The sequence below is a fragment of the Hyperoodon ampullatus genome (genome assembly GCF_949752795.1).
Source record: "Hyperoodon ampullatus genome assembly, chromosome: 15".
NCBI lineage: Eukaryota > Metazoa > Chordata > Mammalia > Artiodactyla > Ziphiidae > Hyperoodon > Hyperoodon ampullatus.
The window spans coordinates 69,078,829-69,101,595 of NC_136928.1; the positions used below are offsets into that span (position 1 = coordinate 69,078,829).

The following is a 22,767-nucleotide window of genomic DNA, read 5'->3' on the forward strand; positions in this document are numbered from 1 at the left end:
TGCTTTGGGTAATATAGTCATTTTCACAATGTTGGTTTTTCCAATCCAAAAACATGGTATATTTCTCTATCTGTTTACATCATCTTTGATTTCTTTCATCAGTGTTTTATACTTTTCTGAGTACAAGTCTTTCACCTCCTTAGGCTGGTTTATTCCTAGGTGTTTTTGTTGTTGTTGTTGCGATGGTAAATGGGATTGTTTCCTTAATTTCTCTTTCTCATTTTTTGTTGTTGGTGTATAGGAGTGCCAGAGATTTCTGTGCATTAATTTTGTATCCTGCAACCTTACCAAATTCATTGATTAGTTCTAGTAGTTTTCTGGTGACATATTTAGGATCTTCTATGTATAGTTATCATGTCATCCGCAAACAGTGACAGTTGTACTTCTCTTCCAATTTGTATTCCTTTTATTTCTTTTTCTTCTCTGATTGCCGTGACTAGGACTTCCAAACCTATGTTGCATAAGAGTGGTGAGAGTGGACTTCCTTGCCTTGTTCCTGTTCTTAGTGGAAATGCTTTCAGGTTTTCACCATTGAGTGTGATGCTCACTGTGGGTGTGTCATATATGGCCTTTATTATGTTGAGGTGGGTTCCTTCTGTGCCCATTTTCTGTAGAGTTTTTATCATAAATGGTGTTGAATTTTGTCAAAAGCTTTTTCTGCATCTATTGAGAGGATCATGTAGTTTTTATTCCTTAATTTGTTAATATGGTGCATCACATTAATTGATTTGCATATATTGAAGAATCCTTGCATCCCTGAGATAAATCCCACTTGATCATGCTGTATGATCCTTTTAATGTGTTGTTGGATTCTGTTTGCTAGTATTTTGTTCAGGATTTTTGCATCTATGTTCATCAATGATATTGGTCTATAATTTTCTTTTTTTGTGATATATTTTTCTGGTTTTGGTATCAGGGTGATGGCGGCTTCGTAGAATGAATTTGGGAGTGTTTCTCCCTCTGCAATTTTTTGGAAGAGTTTGAGAAGAGTCAGTGTTAGCTCTTCTCTAAATGTTTGATAGAATTCGCCTGTTAATCCATCTGGTCCTGGACTTTTGTTTGTTGTAAGATTTTTAATTACTGTTTCAATTTCATTACTTTTGTTAGGTCTGTTTATGTTTTCTAATTCTTCCTGGTTCAGTCTTGGAAAATTGTACCTTTCCAAGAATTTGTCCATTTCTTCATGGTTGTCCCTTTTATTGGCATATAGTTGTTTTTAGTAGTCCCTTATAATCCTTTGTACTTCTGCAGTGTCAGTTGTGATTCCTCCTTTTTCATTTCTAATTTTTTTTTTTTTTTTTTTTTTTGCGGTAGGCGGGCCTCTCACTGTTGTGGCCTCTCCCCCTGCGGAGCACAGGCTCCGGACGCGCAGGCCCAGTGGCCATGGCTCACGGGCCCAGCCGCTCCGCGGCATGTGGGATCTTCCCAGACCGGGGCACGAACCCGTGTCCCCTGCATCGGCAGGTGGACTCTCAACCACTGCGCCACCAGGGAAGCCCTCATTTCTAATTTTATTGATTTGCATCCTCTCCCTTTTTTTCTTGATGAGTCTAAGGGTTTATCAGTTTTGTTTTGTTTATCTTCTCAAAGAACCAGCTTTTAGTTTTACTGATCTTTGCTATTGTTTTCTTCATTTCTATTTCATTTATTTCTGCTCTGACTTTTATGATTTCTTTCCTTCTACTGACTTCGGGTTTTCTTTGTTCTTCTTTCTCCAGTTGTTTTAAGTGTAGGGGTAGATTGTTTATTTGAGATTTTTCTAGTTTCTTGAGGTGAGATTGACTTGCTATGAACGTCCCTCTTAGAACTGCTTTTGCTGCATCTCATAGGTTTTGGGTTGTCGTGTTTCTGTTGTCATTTGTTTCTATGTATTTTTAAAATTTCTTCTTTGATTTCTTCAGTGATCTCTTGGTTATTTAGTAGCGCACTGTTTAGCCTCCGTGTATTTGTGTTTTTTACATTTTTTTTCCTGTAATTGATTTCCAATCTCATAGCATTGTGGTCAGAAAAGACGCTTGATACGATTTCAATTTTCTTAAATTTTCCAAGGCTTGGCTTGTGACCCAAGATGTGATCTGTCTTGGAAAATGTTCCATGTGCACTTGAGAAGAAAGTGTATTCTGCCACTTTTGGGTGGAATGTTCTATAAATATCAATTAAATCTATCTGGTCTTTTGTGTCATTTAAAGCTTGTGTTTCCTTATTTATTTTCTGTTTGGATGATCTGTCCATTGGTGTAAGTGGCATGTTAAAGTCCCTTACTATTATTGTGTTACTGTCAATTTCTCCTTTCATGGTTGTTAGCATTTGCCTTATGTATTGAGGTGCTCCTATGTTGGGTGCATAAACATTTATAATTGTTATATCTTCTTCTTGGATTGATCCTTCGATCATTATGTAGTATCCTTCTTTGTCTCTTGTGATAGTCTTTATTTTAAAGTGTATTTTATCGGATACGAGTATTGCTACTCCAGCTTTCTTTTGATTTCCATTTGCATCGAATATCTTTTTCCATCCCTTCACCTTCAGTCTGTATATGTTGCAAGGTCTGAAGTGGGTCTCTTGTAGACAGCATACATATGGGTCTTGTTTTTGTATCCATTCAGCCAGTCTGTGTCTTTGGTTGGGGCATTTAATCCATTTACATTCAAGGTTATTATTGATATGTATGTTCCTATTACCATTTTCTTAATCGTTTCGGGTTTGTTTTTGTGGGTCTTTTCTTCTCTTGTGTTTCCCACCTAGAGAAGTTTCTTTAGCATTTGTTGAAAAACTGGTTTGGTGGTGCTGAATTCTCTTAGCTTTTGCTTGTCTGAAAAGCTTTTGATTTCTCCATTGAATCTGAATGAGATCCTTGCTGCGTAGAGAAATCTTGGTTGTAGGCTTTTCTCTTTCATCACTTTAAGTATATCCTGCCACTCCCTTCTGGCCTGCAGAGTTTCTGCTGAAAAATCAGCTTATAACCTTATGGGGATTCCTTTATATGTTATTTTTTGTTTTTCCCTTGCCGATTTTAATATTTTTTCTTTGAATTTAATTTTTGTTAGTTTGATTAATATGTGTCTTGGTGTGTTTTTCCTAGGGTTTATCCTGTATGGGACTCTCTGTGCTTCCTGGACTTGGGTGACTATTTCCTTTCCCATGTTAGGGAAGTTTTCCACCATAATCTCTTCAAATGTTTTCTCAGACCCTTTCCTTTTCTCTTCTTCTTCTGGGACCCCTGTATTCGAATGTTGGTGCATTTAATGTTGTCCCAGAGGTCTCTAAGATTGTCTTCAATTCTTTTCATTCTTTTTTCTTTATTCTGCTCCTTGGCAGTTATTTCCACCATTTTGTCTTCCAGCTCACATATTCATTCTTCTGCCTCAGTTTTTCTGTTATTGATTCCTTCTAGTGTATTTTTCATTTCAGTTATTTTGTTGTTCATCTCTGTTTGTTTGTTCTTTAGTTCTTCTAGATCTTTGTTAAACACTTCTTGTATTTTCTCAATCCATGCCTCCATTGTATTTCTAAGATTCTGGATCATCTTTACTATCATTACTCTGAATTCTTTTTCAGGTGGATTGCCTATTTCCTCTTCATTTATTTGGTCTTGTAGGTTTTTACCCTGCTCCTTCATATGTGACATATTTTTTTGCCGTCTCTCTTTTTTTTTTTTTTCTTTATGAGTGGGATTGTGTTCCTGTCTTACTGGTTGTTTGGCCTGAGGCTTCCAACACTGGAGTTTGTAGGCTGTTGAGTAGAGTTGGGTCTTGGTGCTGAAATGAGGACATCCATGAGACCTCACTGTGGTGAATATTACTTGCGGTCTGAGGTTCTCTGTTAGTCCAGTGGTTCCGACATGGATCTCCCACCGCAGGAGCTTTGGCCCAACCCCCGGCTCGTGAACCAAGATCCCGCAAGCCACATGGGGTGGCAAAAAAAGGAAAAACAACAATAACAAAGTAAAAAATAAAATTAGACTAGGAAACTAACAGATATGTTAGAAATAAAAATAAAAATATAGATGAATCAACAAACGGAAGGTATAACGGTACCATAATAGTAAAGAAGAGGAGGAGTGAAAAGAGAAAACAAAAAATGGGGAAAAGGCCTTGGCTGTGGAGGGCAGGACCTGAGCAAGGGTGAGGTTTGGGTGGTAGGCGGGCCTATGCTTAGAACCCACAGGGCTGGAAAAGGACCTAAGGGCTGGGGGGGTGGGGCTTAGGCTCAAGGAACAGAAGGGGCCCAGGTGTGCCCCCCAACCCTGGTCTCAGAGGGCAGGGGACCTCACCTGGGAGCCCAGCAGGCTTCCTGGGCTTGAGTGGGTGGGGCAAACGCCTTCCTCTCCTCTCCAGCTCTTCCTGTCCTAGAGGGCCCCTCCCACCTGCTTCTCCTGTTCTCCCCTGGCCTTCTTCCTATGCCCCCAGGACCAGTACAGCGGGGTGTGGGGGGTGGGGGGACCTTGGAGGGCAGAGGACCGTCCTGGGACCTCAGCAGGCTCCCCGGGCCTAGTGGGTGGGGCAAACGCCCTCTACTCCTCTCCCCCTCCTCCCAGAGGATCCCTCCCTCCTGCTTCTCCTGATCTCCCCAGCCTCCCTCCTATGCCCTCAGGACTCATGGGGCCTGGAGGGAGCTTTGGAGGGCAGGGGACCAGCCTGGGAGCTTAGCAGGCTCCCTGGGCCCAAGTGGGCGGAGCAGTCACCCTCTGCTCCCCTCCCACTCCTCTCGAGGGCCTCTCCTGCTTGCCTCTCCTGATCTCCCCAGCCTCCCTCCTATGTCCCCAGGACCAGTGTGGCCGGGGGGGGGGATGGGGGGTGGGCCTTGGAGGGCAGGGGACTGGCCTGGGAGCTCAGCAGGCCCCCCCAGGCCCAGTGGGCCAGGTGATTGCCCTCTGCTCCTCCCACAGGGCCCCTCCTGCCTGCCTCTCTTGATCTCCCTGGCCTCAGGGGCGCCGATCCTGTTTGACCACTACTTCTCCTCCTTACTCTGTTTCCCAAAGTCCTACCGGTTCACTTGGGGGTTCCTCCAGTCTCCTTGGGTGTCAGGGTTTTCCACCAGCAGCCGGCAGGCACCCTAGTTGTGGGGAGACTAACTCGGTGTCTTCCCTCACTGCCATCTTGACTCTGCCCTTCTAGTAGTAGTTTTGTCTAACTAGTAACCAGAAGCTCTATACCTATTATCTAAGCCACCCTATTACTGGATATTTTCCCAAACTTATCCTGCTCCACCTAAAAAAAATAAATTAAAATCCATCTTTATAATGATCAGAGTATTCAAATGAACAGCTACAATTTAAATGATGACACTCAAATATTTTCAAACTTGACATCTCACCTGGGTTCCATTCTCTTATTTCCATCTGCTTGGAAGATACAGGTAAGATATCATTTACCTGTGCTTACCAATGCCACTTCAGATTCAGTGACTTCACGGCTGAAATCGGTTCACCCTTACCTTCCTGCTCATTCTCTCTACTCCCACCAGTCCAACACCAAATCCTGTTTCCTACTCTTGTGCTCCCTAGTTTAGATATGTTATCACTATCTACCAAGTAGTCGAGGTAAGAATCTCAGTTATTCTTTATTCACTAACCGTGTGTACTTAATCTGTCACCACATCTTATCCATATTACCTGCACAGTGTTTTCCCTTTTGTCTGTTCCCCATCTTAACTACCACTGTCCACCCTCATAATCACTGATCTGGACAATTGCCATAACCTCTTCATTGACGTCCCAGCTTCCATTCCCTCCTCCTTCCAAACGTCTTACACATAAATGATTTTTAAATGGGGGTGTACATTAAAAAGAATCCTGTTGCCCCTAGAGATTCAGATTCACTAAATTGAGGGTAGAGCTTGGATATCTCATTATATAAAAAACTTCCCAGGGCTTCCCTGGTGGCGCAGTGGTTGAGAGCCCGCCTGCCAATGCAGGGGACACGGGTTCGTGCCCCGGACCGGGACGATCCCACATGCCGCGGAGCGGCTGGGCCCGTGAGCCATGGCCGCTGAGCCTGCGCGTCCGGAGCCTGTGCTCCGCAACAGGAGAGGCCACAGCAGTGAGAGGCCCGCGTACAGCAAAAAAAAAAATAATAAACTTCCCAGATGATTCCAGTGCACACCTGGATTAAAACCAGTATTTTACAAGCTTCTGGAGTTATCATTTCAAAAGCCTGCTATGGGCTTCCCTGGTGGCTCAGTGGTTGAGAATCTGCCTGCCAATGCAGGGGACACGGGTTCGAGCCCTGGTCTGGGAAGATCCCACATGCCGCGGAGCGACTAGGCCCGTGAGCCACAAGTACTGAGCCTGCGTGTCTGGAGCCTGTGCCCTGCAACAAGAGAGGCCGTGACAGTGAAAGGCCCGCACACTGCGATGAAGAGCGACCCCCGCTTGCCGCAACTAGAGAAAGCCCTTGCACAGAAACGAAGACCCAACGCAACCATAAATAAATAAATAATTAATAAATAAATAAATAAAAGGCAGTTTCAAAAAAAAAAAAAAAAAAAAAAAAAGCCTGCTATAGTCACATCATCCTTTGGCTTAAAAAGTTCTAGGGCTTCCCTGGTGGCGCAAAGGTTGAGAGTCCGCCTGCCGATGCAGGGGACACGGGTTCGTGCCCCGGTCCGGGAGGATCCCACATGCCACGGAGCAGCTGGGCCCGTGAGCCGTGGCCGCTGGGCCTGCGCGTCCGGAGCCTGTGCTCCGCAACGGGAGAGGCCACAGCAGTGAGAGGCCCGCGTACCGCAAGTTTTAATGCTTCCCCCACTGCCTACAGTATAAAGTCCAAACTTCTTCTCTTGTGATAGAACAGGTGTCATTCACATCCGGGCCCTCATCGCCCTTTCTGGATGCATTTTCAACTACTGTCCTCCCAAGGCCTTTGAGTCTAGCCAAATAAGTTACACCCAAATATGCCATGTACTTTTGGATTTTTGTGCCTTTTTCCATACCATTTCTTCTAAGTTGCCCTTAACTTTTTTCTGTATCTGGAAAACTCTCTCCTCAATGTGACTTACACCTGACTATACCCCTTGTTCTTCCAGGCAGGAGTAACAGCTCTTCATCTGTGACTCCACAATACTTTGTGTATACTTGTGTTGCTGCTCTCATTACTTTGAATTGTGATGATTTGTTTATGTACATATAGCTAGGTTATTAAGATAACAATAGTCCTACTTATCTTGTATGAGTAGGCACCCAGGAGGCATGCCTCTTTCCTTTTGATTAAGAATTAACAAATTCTCTTGGGAATTCCCTGGCAGTCCAGTGGTTAGGACTTGGCACTTTTCACTGCCAATGGCTCAGGTTCAATCCCTGGTCAGGGAGCTAAGATCCCACAAGCCTCACGGCACCGCCAAAAATATGAAAGAAAAAAAAATTAGCAAATTCTAAAAAAATATATTAAAAAAAAAGAATTAACAAATTCTAAGTCTTCTTTTTATACCCACCTTTTCTAACTAGCAAATTACCTTCTATCTAGATCATTCATCTGTTTCTATCTCCTCATCCAAAAAATTGGCCTGTCTTATTAACAAAAGGAACCTCTCAAATCTCTGTACCAAGTGATGGTTGGTGGTCACTTGGGTATCATGGGACTCATTACTGTCTAAAAATACCTTGCTGAGATCTTCACCAAAGGAAGATATAGAACATCTGGTGACATGTTCAAGGTATTCAGCAGGTTTTGAATGTTAAAGATCAACAAAACTGATGTGGTGAGTTGTGTCAATTCTACTGCTTTGTAAGTTTCTGTAACTGGTACCATTAATGTCTGCTTCACACCTAGAAGCATTCTTTTTTCTTCTTAAGCCAGAAGTCATTTTTGATGTATTACATCTCCTAAGACCACATCTAAGCTGTTGGCTTTCACAGTGAATTGTGGGCCTAGTGGTAGATTCTACAGGAAAGACCCCCTTTAAGTTTTCAGATGCCTCTTTCATTTTGGACTATAAACACATACCTATTTCCCTAACAAAACATTAGGAGTTCAGAAATGGTATGAAATTTGGGCGCAGTTATGATTAGTTTACAACTTACAATGTAATCATTACTGTCTGGTTTTGAGTATTAGAGAAGAGGCTTTGATATGTGTGCTGTAAGATAATAATTGATCATGATGTCTACCAAGAGATAGAGATAATTATTAAAGACTTCTGTGGCATCAGACCAAACAAAATGCTACAAATCATGAGATTTTATCACATGGATCCACACTTAGGGAATTAAAAAACTTTTTTTTCCGATTGTCATTTTTCCTTGGAGAATGTCAGAAAGGAAATTGAATGCAGTAGTATCTTCAATATTGAAATATACTGGGTAACTACATAAGTTCTGAAATCAACATGAACATGTCCTTATCTTGTTTTGGAAATGGGTTGCTAATAATAGTATATTAAAGAAGCAAAGGCCATTGTGTTTGCAGGACCAGAATGTTTCTGGTGCCTTCTGTATGAAAAGTTATGATGCTGGATTTGTTTCTTTCATAGGCATTGTTTCCTTGTTCCCTTTGGACAATGGATTTAAAAGAATGAGAGGCAAAAATATAAATTTAGGGCTAAAATGAAGCTAGTTTCTGTGTTCACTTCTGTTATTAATCAACCTAAAACAGTTGATTAATTGATTATATCTCAGCACAGCACTACCTTTAGGCTTGAAAGTTTGGAGGCAAAATTGGATAGCTGCCTGGAAAGTAGGTAGTGAGATAAATAACATGTAATTGAATTCTAGCCTAGAAAGGCATATTTCAACTCTGAATGTCTTACTTTGTCACACAAAGGGAGGACACAATAAGCATACTGCTCTGGCTTAAAAATCAAGAGACCTAAATCGATTCCCTGCAAATTACTTCCCATCTTTGATCCTCTCCATTAAATGAGAAGTCATTAAAAATATTTCCCGGGGCTTCCCTGGTGGCGCAGTGGGTGAGAGTCCACCTGCCGATGCAGGGGACACGGGTTCGTGCCCCGGTCCGGGAAGACCCCACATGCCGCTGAGCGGCTAGGCCCGTGAGTCATGGCCGCTGAGCCTGCACGTCCGGAGCCTGTGCTCTGTAACGGGAGAGGCCACAGCAGTGAGAGGCCCGCGTAGTGCAAAAAAAAAAAAAAAAAAAAAAGAAAAATATTTCCCTACCCAGAAATGAAGTTGGTTTTTTTAAAAAGGAGCGTAAAGATAGATAGATTTAGAGGTCGATCCATCCATCCATCCCTCTTAAACTTTTCTCTAAGTACATTGGATCTACCTGAAAATTTTCCCTTGTGCCTGTGTTTGAATGGACTATGAAACCTGCAAAAACAATAAAGGTTCTGGTCCCTTAATGTTCACCGGGACTTGCTGAGTATAACCTCTAAAAAACAATTTCATAGTTAACTCAGCTCTTAGAGATAAGGAGGAACCAGGAGGTAGTTCCCAAACACTTAAATATGAGAGAAGGACTTTTCTGTTTCACTTTTCTGCTTTTGATGGACAAATTTCTCTGAAAAGTACTTCTTTCAGTTTAGGAGAGGAAGTGAGAGATTTCCCAGGAGGAATATTTAGCAGTAGTCATGTGGTTCCAAGTGCAAGACAGAAGCCCTTTGTAACTGAACCTGGTGGGGAAGGAGAGGGGCTGAAGAATGGCTGAAAGGCAGAATCACAGATTCTTTTTGATAATTTTGGAGTTGTTCATTTAGGACTCTCACAAGAGGATGAAAGAGACCTTGAGTCCAGAAAACTAGCCGTTAAAGACAAGTTATCAAAAATGCTTACTTCAAATTTAAATTTGGATTAGTTTATGAAAGAAACCCTTCTAATCAGAGTACAGGTATGAACTCATTGTTAAGATGCTAGTAAAGGATTAATAAAAGAACTTAGTATTTAACAATTTAATTGTTTCAGTAAAAAGTATACAAACTAAATCTGAGGGAAGACAGTGAGCTCTAACCAAATCTCAGGAAAAACATGCGTGTTGCTGTTGTGACCTTTGTAACACACCACAGTTGCCACACACCTAGCGATCCTGTAAACAACTGAAATGCAGAATGCAGATTCTTGTGTGCTAAAACTGTAAAACAAGAGCCACTGGAGTTATATCCCTGTAGCCGTGTGGGTACAGTTTGTTGCTCCTGTCCAGGTAGCACATGGCTCTGGGGTCCTTTGGCTTTGTGCGAGAGGACTTTCTTGTTGAGTTTACTTAGGCTGAAAGTATCCATTTCTACCTTCACTCACTATGGGTCCCACTGTGCTTATCAAGAATGATAGTTGGTCCTTTGCCCTTATCACTTTTTCATTTGTTTCCCCTAGTCTCACTGGTAATTATTAATATAATGTCCATGTCTTTTCTTTTCAGTCCTCCTCGCCCTCTGACGAATGTGAATGACACCATGGTGAGCCACATGTCCTCCGGGGCTCCCACTCCCACCAAGAGGTACGTGATGCTTGTGCGGCAGTTGCTGCTCACAGTTGGGTACTGGCCTCTGGCCTGGGAAGCAGAGCATTCCACAGGGCAGAAAGGACTGGCTTTCCTCCCCTCCTTTGACTGTCTTTTTATATTATTTTCGACTTTTTATCTTCCTTTTTTTCCCTACTAACTTATAAATATAGCAACTGAAGGAGGCTGCTTTGGAGTGGTGCCTGAGGTGGAAGCTCTCCATTTGTGACAAGCAGTGAACATAGTGTCAAAGCAGATTAGGCATGTTTGAGCTCTTTTTTTTAACATCAAACAATATTTTGATGAGCACGAATTTCAACATTTTTGCATTAGAGTTCTTGAAGCATCAAAGATCATTTCTGCTTCCTGATTTGACTCTGTAAATTGAGCTAATTCCTTATATTCTAAATCATTCTACATAGAATTCATAAGCATTTAAGCTGAAAAGCCTGAGTCCCTCTCTTAGTTATACAGGGAGTTTCCTTAGGGTCCTTCAAGAAACTAGAACAGTCTACTCCTTTCTCCTCTTTATTTAGTTTACTCTTCTCCAGAATTCTCTTAGGCAGGACTTAAAAGATCTGTATGAAATGGTTTACTTTCTGTCTGATTTAAGCTGTTCCGTCACCAGAGCAATGCAGAAAGTCCCTCAAGAGTACAACCATTAAAGAATTCTTTCTAACAGTCATCACTCAAAAAAAACAAAAAAACAAAACAAAAAAGAATGAAGACATTCCAACCCACTCCCCAAGTCCTTCCTGAAGAAAAGCACTTTGTACTGCAAACCTGAAGAAAACCATATGTACCGATTGCTTTGGATCAGTTTAGCTATAGAAATGTCATTTACTTAATAATACTTTGACTTAATATATATAATATATAATACTTAAGATCAACTATGTGTGTTCCATTGGGTAAAACTCCTAGGGCAGTATTTCCTGAACTTGAGTGATGAGAAGAATCACCCAGGTCACTTGCTAAACATACACATTTCTGAGATCACATCAGACCCAGTGGATCCTGAGATCCTGGGAAGCTACACGTATAACAAGTATTCCAGGTGATTCTTACCATCAAGCAGATTTGGGAAATAGCCTTAGAAGCAAAGGAGTAAACTATAGGGATCCTCCACCCTGGAATAGAGGATTTAGGGACTTAACAAGTGAGAGTGACTTGATAATACAGTGTTATCCTCGTGGAGACTCAAGACCCGGACCAGGTGAGAGTACTTGTCCGCAGCCTTGTTGGGACACTACTAGCAGGACAATAGCCGAGCCGCTTCTTTTGGGCAGAATTGGTGGTATGAGCACGGTCTGTACTGAGCACAGACTTCTGAGCCACACTGCATTTGAATCCTGGCTGTCATCTGACCTTGAACAAGATTCTTATCTTTGTTGATTTATCTGTAGAATGAGGAGAATAATAGTATCTATGTTGTGGGGTTTATTTGAGAATGTAACATACTGTTGTCATTATTTAGGAAGTAAACTGTAATGAGAGAACAGGTGGGGAAGAGAGAATAATTTATGGCTAATGCCCTCTCAAGGAAGAATGGAGGCTTATGAAAGAGTACAAAGCAATTAAACCTCTCCCACCTGCCTAGATTTTACAACCACCCTTGCTGGCCTTAACTTTTTATGTTAAACACCCATAGCATTCAGACCCAGACCTAGAATCTAAATATCAACTCAGGAATGTTTCTGTTTCAATACTAGGAAGACAAGATAGATTATTGAAAGCAGTCAGCTTGTAGGTTTTATGTTAGTTTTAGTAATGCCATGTATTAGGGTTTCACTTCACCTGAGTTCTCTTCATTTACTACTTTTGTCACTTTGAGTCACCTGAGTCCCTGAGGCCCTAAGTGCATGGTGATCAAGGGCACCATGCATTCAGTGACCACGGCTGAATGTAGCTCCTAGAGGCTGTTGGAGGGAGTGCATATTTGTGGATGATGTTTTACTGCTTGAGAAGACTGAAGGAAGGGACTTGGGAGCAGTAGTCATCCCAGCTCCTCTCTAGAAGGGCTACTAACCTTTAGGCTTGATGTTGCTGTATGAAGCCCCAGCTCAGTAGTCACTGGCCAGCTGCAATTGTCAGTCACAAAATATCTACCATTTCTGAAAGTTGTTTCAGATAAGATAGTATAGCCTGGGTTAAGATTTTATTTTAAAGTCAGCATTTCAGCTAGCATCTCTTTCTAGGTAGGCTCAGTCAATGCTAGAGGTGGTTGTCACAGACTCTCCACGGGCTGACCAGCGGACCAAGCATAGCCAAAGCCCTTAGGAGACCGAAACAAAGGCGGAGCTCTGTAACTTACCAAGAAGAGTAGTTGCTGGAGGAGAGGCTACATGGGAACATGATGCCCCTGTCCTAACAATATTGTCCTTAGAATTTTAGGAGATTTCATTTATTTTCAGGATGAGATTATGATAGAACATATGGACATGAACTGCGTAATTCATAGATTTGGCTCTTCATGGCCCCAGTTTCTAAATGGTATAAATTTCAGGTAGTATCCTATTTACTTCCTCGAGGACTCATCAGTTTTTATTTTCTCCTCTGAATGTCGTCAGACCTTTGTCTCCAGAGTCTGATGAAAGCCAGGAACCCAGCACGTCATCCCAGTCATAGATCCTTCCTCTGCTGGGGCAGAGAAGTCTCAAGGGGCACAAAGCTACTCTCCAGAAATAAGAGGTTTTCTTTAGAACTCAGCATAAGACATAAATCACTGTATCAGACAAGAACATGCACAGTAATAAAAATGCAGGAAAAAGTTAAGAGCTCCAGTTTCTAACTTTTCTATAAGCTGTGCATTTAAAATAAGTGATAAAAAAATAAATAAACTAGTGATAACCCGGGACTTCCCTGCCGGCACAGTGGATAAGACTCCACGCTCCCAATGCAGGGGGCCCAGGTTCAATCCCTGGTCAGGGAACTAGATCCCACATGCATGCCACAACTAAGAGTTCACATGCTATAACTAAGGAACCCGTGTGCCACAACTACGGAACCAGTGAGCTGCAACTAAGGAGCCCACCTGCCACAACTAAGAGCTGGCAAGCCGCAACTAAGGAGCCCTGGAGCCGCAACTAAGGGAGCCCACCTGCCACAACTAAGGAGCCCACGTGCCGCAGCTAAGGAGCCAGCAAGCTGCAACTAAGGAGCCCACCTGCTGCAACTAAGACCTGGTGCAGTCAAATAAATAAATATTTTTTTTAAAAAGTGATAACCCCATTGATGAGAAACAATACTTGATTAGTCCAAATAAAAGATGATCTCAAATGTAATGGTTACTTTGTACAGAAGAAAACCTTATAAATGGCAAAGATGCTGGCAATCATGTGAGAAACTGTAAATTATGTTCCTGAAAGGTTCCACTCTAGGGATTTGCCCTCTAATATTTTTATTGACATTTCTACAGTAGAAAAGAAATTTCATCTTTGTCTTAGACTAAGTAGTTTCTGGAAATTTGCTTTCTGTTAAAGAATCAGAACAGTACACATAAAAACAAACAAACTTTCATAACTTTAAAACAGAGACTTAAAATGTCCCTCCACTATCCGACTTCCTCCAAGGCTGGCTTCTGTCCCTCTTCTTCCCCAGGGTTCAGAGTGTGATTATGTTATTATGCTCTGTACTATTGTACTATTTTAAGTCATACCTTATATTCAGACCAATATGAAAAATGATGCTAATATTTTTAATGTCTTCTAAAGCTTTGGCTTTAATTATTTATACAGATATAAATATTTACAACTCTGTGGGCATTTCATATAAGGTTGGCAGCAACAAAAACCTCCAGTATGAAACTTTTGGCTTTGTGCATTTGATTGGTATAGTAGTTTTAACTCTTTTAACTTCAGGTATTAAAATCTAACTTTTAAAAGTACAAACCCAGTTAAGCACGATGAAAAAGTTCCAAAGATCTGGTGTACAACCTTGTGCTTATACTTAAAAATACTCTAACATACACTTAAAAATTTGTTAAGAGAGTAGATCGTATGTGTTCTTACCACAATAAAAGAAAAAGAAGAAAATAAAAGGCACAAACCCCCAAGACAAAGGCAAAAGCAGAAGGGAAGGGCAGAAGTGTCCAGAGATCACAAAGCAACTGAACTGCCACCAGGGTGTCCACCTGTGGCTTCTCCATCTCTCGGCTTCTCTCAGTGTGCTGTCTTCATTCCCTTCTCCTACAGAACAGCCACCTCTCAAGATGCCAATGGCTTTACTCACATCTACAGCCTTGTCACTCAAGAGGTTGTGCTTTTCCTCCCTAGGGTTAGAAAACTCCAAGAAAAGATTCTTATTGTCCTGGATGGCATTACTGCCCATCCTTGTGTATGTGTGATAAGCCACACTCATTAGACTTGTATCATCAGAATAGAGGGAGGAGCATCTCCCCAAAAGAAGGTTCTACCATCAAGAAGAGGAGAGATCCTGGGAAAGAAGAATAACAGAATTTGTTGGCAGAGCACTGTTTTGCTACCAAGCACACAGAGGTGTGCACAAGTGTGTACATGCACACACACATACCCCTTCCCATGCACGTTTCCACTTCAGAGCTTTCCTCCTCAGACAATGCAGCAGTATGACTGCAAATGCATCCTTGCCTCTCCCAGGAGTCTTATCCATCCCCTGCAGACAGCACTGGGTCCCCGATATCTAGGTCATGTCCATTTGTCAGGATCAGGTCTAGGTACATCTTCTGTGATTCATTAACCCATTCTACCGTGGACCAAATTATAAGTTTTAAGAACTCACACATCTCTACAACTCACAGCTCTACAAAAGTAGAGATCTGAAAATAGGATAATTGCATTTTAGAGAAGGGAGGAAAAGGAAGTAACAGAAAACATGACATATTAAGCCACATTTGCCTGTTTCCTCCTGAAACACCATGAAAATGACAGTCGAGACATTTTCTTTAGTAGAAACCAACAACAGAGGAAAATGGACAAGGAGACAATAGCACCATTTTGGAAGCAGCAAAGCAGATGGATGAATGGTAACTGATTTTCCAGACTGGAGAGAATTAAAACCTAAGCCAACAGAGAAACCCGGAGGAAAGCCCACCCGGGAATTAGAAGGCTCTGAGGGAGGGATACAGAATGACAGCTGATAGTCTGTTTAAGAAGCATTTACGGTCTCAGTCTCAGATTGCATACATAACTGGGCCTCTACCCCTACCAACCCTGCCAGAGTTGAGATTTATGTTTGTGGTTTTTGGGATAATACAACCCCCATAAAAACCCTAGTTGTCTTAATTATCTCACCTTGGTGGGCTGAGGCAACTGGCTTCCAGACAACGCATCTCTTTCCCTTGCAATATCATATTAAAGACTTCAAGAAATCACTACTGCATCCTGTTATTCCTCTCAAAGTGCCTGGGACTCCAGCCAGAAGGGGCACAAGATCTAAGTCCCAGGATCCCAGAGATTACAGTTTAACCAGTGGCTTTGCTCTGTAGTCATATAGCAAAGATTGATGTATTCCCTCCCTGGGATGGAGAGTTTTGCTACCACTGGCACCTCAACTTGACTTAGCTAGTTCCAATCAGTGTTACACCCCACTCCTAGTATTAGTTTCTATTTTGGTCAGAAGTCTTGGCTGTTAAGTAACAGAAGCTCAGAGTGAATTGGCTTAGGGAAAACGAGAAGATTTTTTGTTTTTGTAACCAGACTGTGGGCAAAGGAGGGGGTATTCGGCTGGGCCTCCCGGATGACAGAGCAAGGGGAACTCTGACTCATGTAGGTGTTTCCCCCCAACCCACCCCCTGCCCATGCTCCTTGATCCTCTCTGCTACACATCTGCTCCTTCTTCCCTGAGGGAACTACCTTTTCACGCAGCAGGGAACAAAGCCAAGAGACCCATGTGTTCACATTTTGTAACCTCATTACCCTATGTGGATCCAATTTGAAAACTTTCAGTGAAAGTTCCTTTTGATCCGTCTTGGATCATGTTACCCACCCTGGGGTTTTCTGTTTAGTGGTCCTACCTAGAATAACATCGTTGAATGGGTGGGGGTCGGTTCACAAAATAGCAGGGGGGTCTGCTGACCCCAGAGAAGCTGAGGAGACATGTAGGTAGGTATAAGCTGCTTTTTCAGTTGGTTTCTGACAAAAAATTGCATGTGTTAGTATATTACATCACACTTCCATTTGCATAGATTTGTTTAAGGAGACCTTTTTTCCTCTACCACCTCATTTTTATTTTTCTCAAGGGTTAAATAATTCTTTCTATTCTGTTCAGTTTATGAAGGTGATTGTGTTGGGACATAACACCATCTTTGGGTGGTAACAGGTAAATATGAGAGCCACAGACCCTGAGTAAGCCACCAATTGTGAGGAATCTTAAGTAAAGGCAAGATTTTATCAGAACTTTTTTACTTTAATACATACTTCACAAGAAGGAAAAGCAGTTTTTAAAGACCAGAAGATGCTACAATATAAGTACTATTTCTGAGCTGTAGAAACATGACCAAGTTAAGAGGTGGGTTGTTAAAATGGCTTTTTGCCTGGGTGCCAAGGTAAAAAGTTTATCTTGTTATCTACAGAAAACAGTGGAATGACAAAAGCCACAGCATGCTGCTTTTTCAGACTGAAAACAACAGAGGTGTGGGGAAACTGAGAAAAGAGGCAAAATGAAATTGGTCAAGGCAGAAACTATTCATATGTGGACTCAGGCCACTGATTGTCTTTCTTTCTGTGAAATGAGAAGAATAGAGTTTGGTTGAAAAGCAAGAACTAATGAGGTTTTCAGCGTGGCCATGAAACAACTACCTTGTGTGAATTCTTCGTGAGAACTTCTCCAAGGCAACTCAGGAATTATTTTTTTCTCCAATCTTTTTTTTTTTTTTGAAAGACAGAAAAGCAGAGTAATTGAAAATTAACACATAATCTTATGGAACTGCAGGGTCTCAGTGTTGGCAGATTTCCAAAGTTTGTCTGATGGCCTGGGCAGCCTGCCAATTTTCAACTGCTTCTGGGTTGGGATTAAATTCCATTTCCATTCAAGCATTTAAGGTAAACCCTTCAGCAGTTCTAACTCAGGTCAGTACAGACTAAAAGCTTATTTCCAATTCCATACTTCAAAACCTTAATTTGAATAGTTTCCTCCTCTCTTTGGACTGAGGCTTGAGGTCCTAAATGTGAGCAAGAATCACGTCTATTATGGACTGTCAGCAAAGCAGAGGGGAAGAAAGAACAGGCTTGCAGAGAAAGATGGTGAGTTGAGTGTTGTCATGCTTGGATTGAGATGCCTGAGGGATCCTGGGAGTGAAGACAGGCTCTGTAGATTTTGGACTCTGGGGTGCTCTTTCTGGCTTGAGTTAGGTACCTTTGGTTAAAACACAGGAGGAAGATTTTGGGAGGAAGATAGCAGAGTTAGGTTGAGTTAGAGGTGCCTGTGGGACACCAGGGAACCAGACCATAGCATGAGTTCTTGTCATCCAGATACTTCCTTCCAGCTACCTTGGTTTCATGCTAGCAAAGGGCAGACCAGTCCTGAGATCCAACAAATGACCAGTAGAACTTACACACACACACACACATACCCTCTCTCTCTCTCTCTCTCTCAGCTGACTTGGTGCAGTGCGCTGCTTTCTAATGATGGGATGCTCCATGAGCTTGCGCACATGATGGCAGTTCCTACAGCAATGCTCAGATTCCTGTGCTGATCTGGCTTAGACCTACATGTTTTTTTTTATTCCTTTTAACATCAAACTATTAAAATATTTCAACTTCTTTTAATAAGCAGACATTTAAAACAGCGCTGTAGTAAAAGGTCTTACCTTTTCCTGGATCTTATTAGGAAACCTCCAGTGTACTCCCCACCAATCCAGTCTTGTCTTTGCAACCAAAGGGATTTTTATGAAATGCAGGTCTGAGTATGTTACTATCCTGGATAAAAACCTCCAGTCGCTCTTCCTTTCTGCAGTGCTGTCCAAGAGCGTGGATATGTTTTGTGCTAACTGGTATGGTAGCCGTTAGCCATATGTGGGTATTGAACACTTGAAATGTGACTGGGGCAACACAGTGAATTTTTAGTTTTATTTAATTTGAATTAATTTGAATTTAAACAGCCACATGTGGCTAGTGGCAGTGCAGTTCTGCAGGATAAAGCCCACATGCTTCATATCTGAGCTGACCCTTGCTAGCCTCTCCAGGCGTACCTATTCCACTCTTTCTACTTGGCATCTACACTCAGAATTACTTAATCACTCACAGTTCCCCAAGCAGGTTTCTGCATATGCTGCTTCCGCCTTGGTGCTTCCCATCCTTTTTCCTGTTACTCTCCTCTCCTTGTCATCTAATTCTGCCTTCTTAACTTAGCTTCAACCCCTCCAGGAAGCCTTCCCTAAATCCTAAAACTAGATTAAGTGTTCATCTTGTGTGATCTGTAGCATCTTGTATATATCACACTGTTGTAATTACCTGTTTGTTCCATGCCTTTCTAGACTCTTAGCTCCCTGAGGGCAAGAACTCACCAGGCTTTATCCAGAAACCTATTCCTTTTCTCCAAATCTTGCTGCTGCTTGCCTCTTATTAGCACTTCTTCTGCTAGGAAAGGGATTTTCTTCTTCAGTTATTTCAAGCACGTAGCATCTTACAATATTGCCTGCTTGTTTCATTGAGGGCTGAGAAATAAAGGACATGAGTTATACTGGAGTATCAGGTTCTAATGCAGTAGCACCTGGCTCACTCCAGCTGTCCCCTCTTGGTTAGCTGTAACTTCCCTCTTTTTTTTTTTTTTTTTTGCGGTACATGGGCCTCTCACTGTTGTAGCCTCTCCCATTGCGGAGCACAGGCTCCGGACGCGCAGACTCAGCGGCCATGGCTCACGGGCCTAGCCGCTCTGCAGCATGTGGGATCTTCCCAGACCAGGGCACGAACCTGTGTCCCCTGCATCGGCAGGTGGACTCCCAACCACTGCGCCACCAGGGAAACCCGTAACTTCCCTCTTTAACACTGAGAAGCCTGACTCCATCAGTCACCATCTGTTTACTTACTCGGTCAGTTCTAGTAGCGTGTATAGCAGTTTCAGAATCGTTGATTTATTTTTTATGCAGATTATTGGGGTATTAGTCATATATTATACAGCTCATCCATTTAAAGTGTACCATTTAGTGGTTTTTAGTGTATTCACAGTGTTGTGCAGTCATTACCACAACCGATTTTAGAACGTCTTCATCACCCCTCTGAACTGATTTGTTGCTAAAAAATCTCCACAGTGTGGAGGCTCAACTGTAGAGGACAAGAGTGGAAGAAGAGAGACCAGTCAAGAGGCTCTTGGAGTAGACCAAGTGACACTGGGTGAGAAATTCCAGATGAGAAATTATGGCAGCAGTGGAGGTGGTGAGAGTGGCTGGTTTGGGGATCTGTTTTGTTTATTTATTTGTTTGTTTATTTTTGACTGCATTGGGTCTTCATTGCTGCGGGCAGGCTTTCTCTAATTGCAGCGAGCAGGGACTACTATTCATTGCAGTACGTGGGCTTCTCATTGCGGTGGCTTCTCTTGTTGCGGAGCACAGGCTCTAGGCACACCGGCTTCAGTGCTTACGGCACGCAGGCTCTAGAGCACACACTTAGTAGTTGTGACGCACGGGCTTAGTTGCTCCGCAGCATGTGAGATCTTCCTGGACCAGGGCTTGAACCCGTGTCCCCTACATTGGCAGGCAGATTCTCAACCACTGAGCCACCAGGGAAGTCCCTGGGGAGCTATTTTGAAAGTAGAGCCAGCAGGACTTGTTAAGAGATTAGATGTGGAGCATGAGGAAAAGAGAGAAATTAAGACGACGACTCAGCTTTTGGCTTGATGACTGGGTAAATGGGGATGCTTTTTATTTAAACTGGCCAGTCTGGGGGAGTGGCAGGTGAGGAAGTAGGGTGAGGAGAATCAAGAGTTCTATTCTGGGGCCTCCCTGGTGGCGCAGTGGTTGAGAGTCCGCCTGCCGATGCAGGGGATACGGGTTCGTGCCCCTGTCTGGGAGGATCCCATATGCCGCGGAGCGGCTGGGCCCGTGAGCCATGGCTGCTGAGCCTGCGCATCCGGAGCCTGTGCTCCGCAACGGGAGAGGCCACAACAGTGAGAGGCCCGCGTACCACAAAAAAAAAAAAAAAAAAAAAAGAGTTCTATTCTGAACACGTTGGGTTTGAGATGCCTGTTAGGCATGCAAGGGGAGATGTTGAACAGGCATCAAATACATGATTCTAGAGCTCCAGGGAGAGGTCAGGGCTGGAATATAAAGTTGTGAGGATTACAGCAATATCTTTTATGGAAGATTGTTCTGAGAACAAGCAAAAGAAGACCTATAAAATTATCTGATGGGTCACAGGTACTTTGTTGGTAGTGACGACTATGTTATCTTATTTAATCCTCCCAACACTCTCTAAAGTAAATTTCATGAGGCAGATTTTATATTATTATTATTTTACAGATGAGAGGACTAAGACATAGAGAGGTTAATGTTCAAGCTCACACTGCTAATAAGTATCAGAGTTTGGATTAAACCCAAGACTGCCTGACTCCAAAGCCTGTGCTCTCAGTTGCTATGCTCTGCTGCCTCCTACTTAGTAAATAATTCCGCTACCAGGGCTGCAGTGTGCAGCCTCTCGCATGATTGTACTGCCTCTGGCCTTGTCCCACCGCCGCTTACCCTTCATTCCGACCTCCCCCACCTCAGATCCCTTCCCCTTTATGCCTGTCCCCACAGGTGTGCTCTTAACCTTGGCCAAATGCGCCCTCTCTTGTTACCACTGGAGATTATCACCTAGGCTCCAAAGCTCCCATCATCTTGGAGAGCAGTTCTCATGCTGCAGTGTGCACCTGGAGCGCTGGCAGCTCATTTCAAATGCATATTCCCAGGCCTCGTTCCCAGATAATTTGATTCAGTAAAAGCTTGAGAGTTCTGAAGGAAGAAATCTGGGGAAACACACTTTTAGAAATGCTGCCTTTGAGACTTCCCTGGTGGCGCAGTGGTTGAGAATCCGCCTGCCAATGCAGGGGACACAGGTTCGAGCCCTGGTCCGGGAAGATCCCACATACCATGGAGCAACTAAGCCCGTGTACCACAACTACTGAGCCTGCGCTCTAGAGCCCGTGAGCCACAGCTCCTTAGCCCGCGAGCCACAACTACTGAGGCCCGCGCACCTAGAGCCCATGCTCTGCAACAAGAGAAGCCACCACAATGAGAAGCCCGTGCACTGCAACGAAGAGTAGCCCCCACTCACCACAACTAGAGAAAGCCCGTGCACAGCAACGAAGACCCAACACAGCCAACAATAAAATAATAATAAATAAATTTATTTTTAAAAAATGCTGCCTTTGACCCTACCAGTCCCATCAGGACCCTCTGGCCCCAACTGTGCTCATTTTTACCATTGGTTTAGAGTTGGGGGATGCCTTGTGAGGGAAAGAACGCTCTTTAGGGTACCCGGGGAGAAACGTATTCATTTCATTGTCACTCCTCTTTTCAAGTCTGGTTCATTCTACTCATCCTTGCTTTTGCTGATCTCCCTAATTGGGTAAAATTCTACTATTATGTCCTCTCATAGGAGAACAGTGTCCTTCTCATTGTAACCCTCATTACATTTGCAATTTTACTTATTTTTGTGATCACCTCTTTTCAACTTGACTGTTAGCATCAAGAGAGCAGCAGCCACATCTGCGTTTTGCTTGCTGTGGTGTCCTCATCTCCTGGCACAGTACTTATGCCTAGTAGGTGCTCCAAACATTGACTCAAATGTCCAATTTCCATCAGAAGTGCTATTCAAACTGTTGTATACTCAGGCATGAAAATCACCTACTTTTATGGATTGAATTCATGTTTAACGGCTTAGAAATAGAACAATTACTATTTTTATTATTTTATTATTTTATGGGGTTCCAAACTATTCCAAACTATTGACTCTGCTTTAGAAAAACAGATTTCTAAAGCAAAATCTATTTGTAAGTTGGGGGTTGTATATGTGTTGCATGTACACATTGCAACACATTTTATGCATATATGCATAATCAAAAGCAAGAGTTTAAATTCAAAAAGTAAATCTGGGAAACAGGTACAGTTTTGAATGTGAGTAGAATGATATAACATCCATGCCCCAAACAAAATTGTCAGAAAATTCACGGACATATAAATTCCTTATTTACCATAGGCAGCTATTGTTAATGCTTCTTATTTTGGCTTCGATCACTAATTATCTGGCAAACAACACTAGTTCTGAATAGCAGTCTTCGTATAACACTAAAATGGAGTTTAATGGACTGTTGCTTCCGTAGTAAATGTTTCCAGTTTCTCTTCTCCCATTTCCTTTGGAACACACCCTGGTCAGATTTTCACTGCCCATTACTCTACCAAAACTACTCCTGTCAAGGAGACCAGTGA

General features: G+C 42.6%; 1 protein-coding gene across 1 annotated transcript in view; it reads left to right on the forward strand.

Moving 5' to 3' along the window:
• The window catches only part of DTNB (dystrobrevin beta), a 230,399-nt gene that overhangs the window by 144,958 nt on the left and 62,674 nt on the right, over nucleotides 1-22,767 (forward strand). The window contains exon 9 of the mRNA XM_079720759.1: nucleotides 10,308-10,385. Coding sequence (XP_079576885.1) covers nucleotides 10,308-10,385 — 78 coding nt within the window. The remainder of the gene's footprint in view (nucleotides 1-10,307; nucleotides 10,386-22,767) is intronic.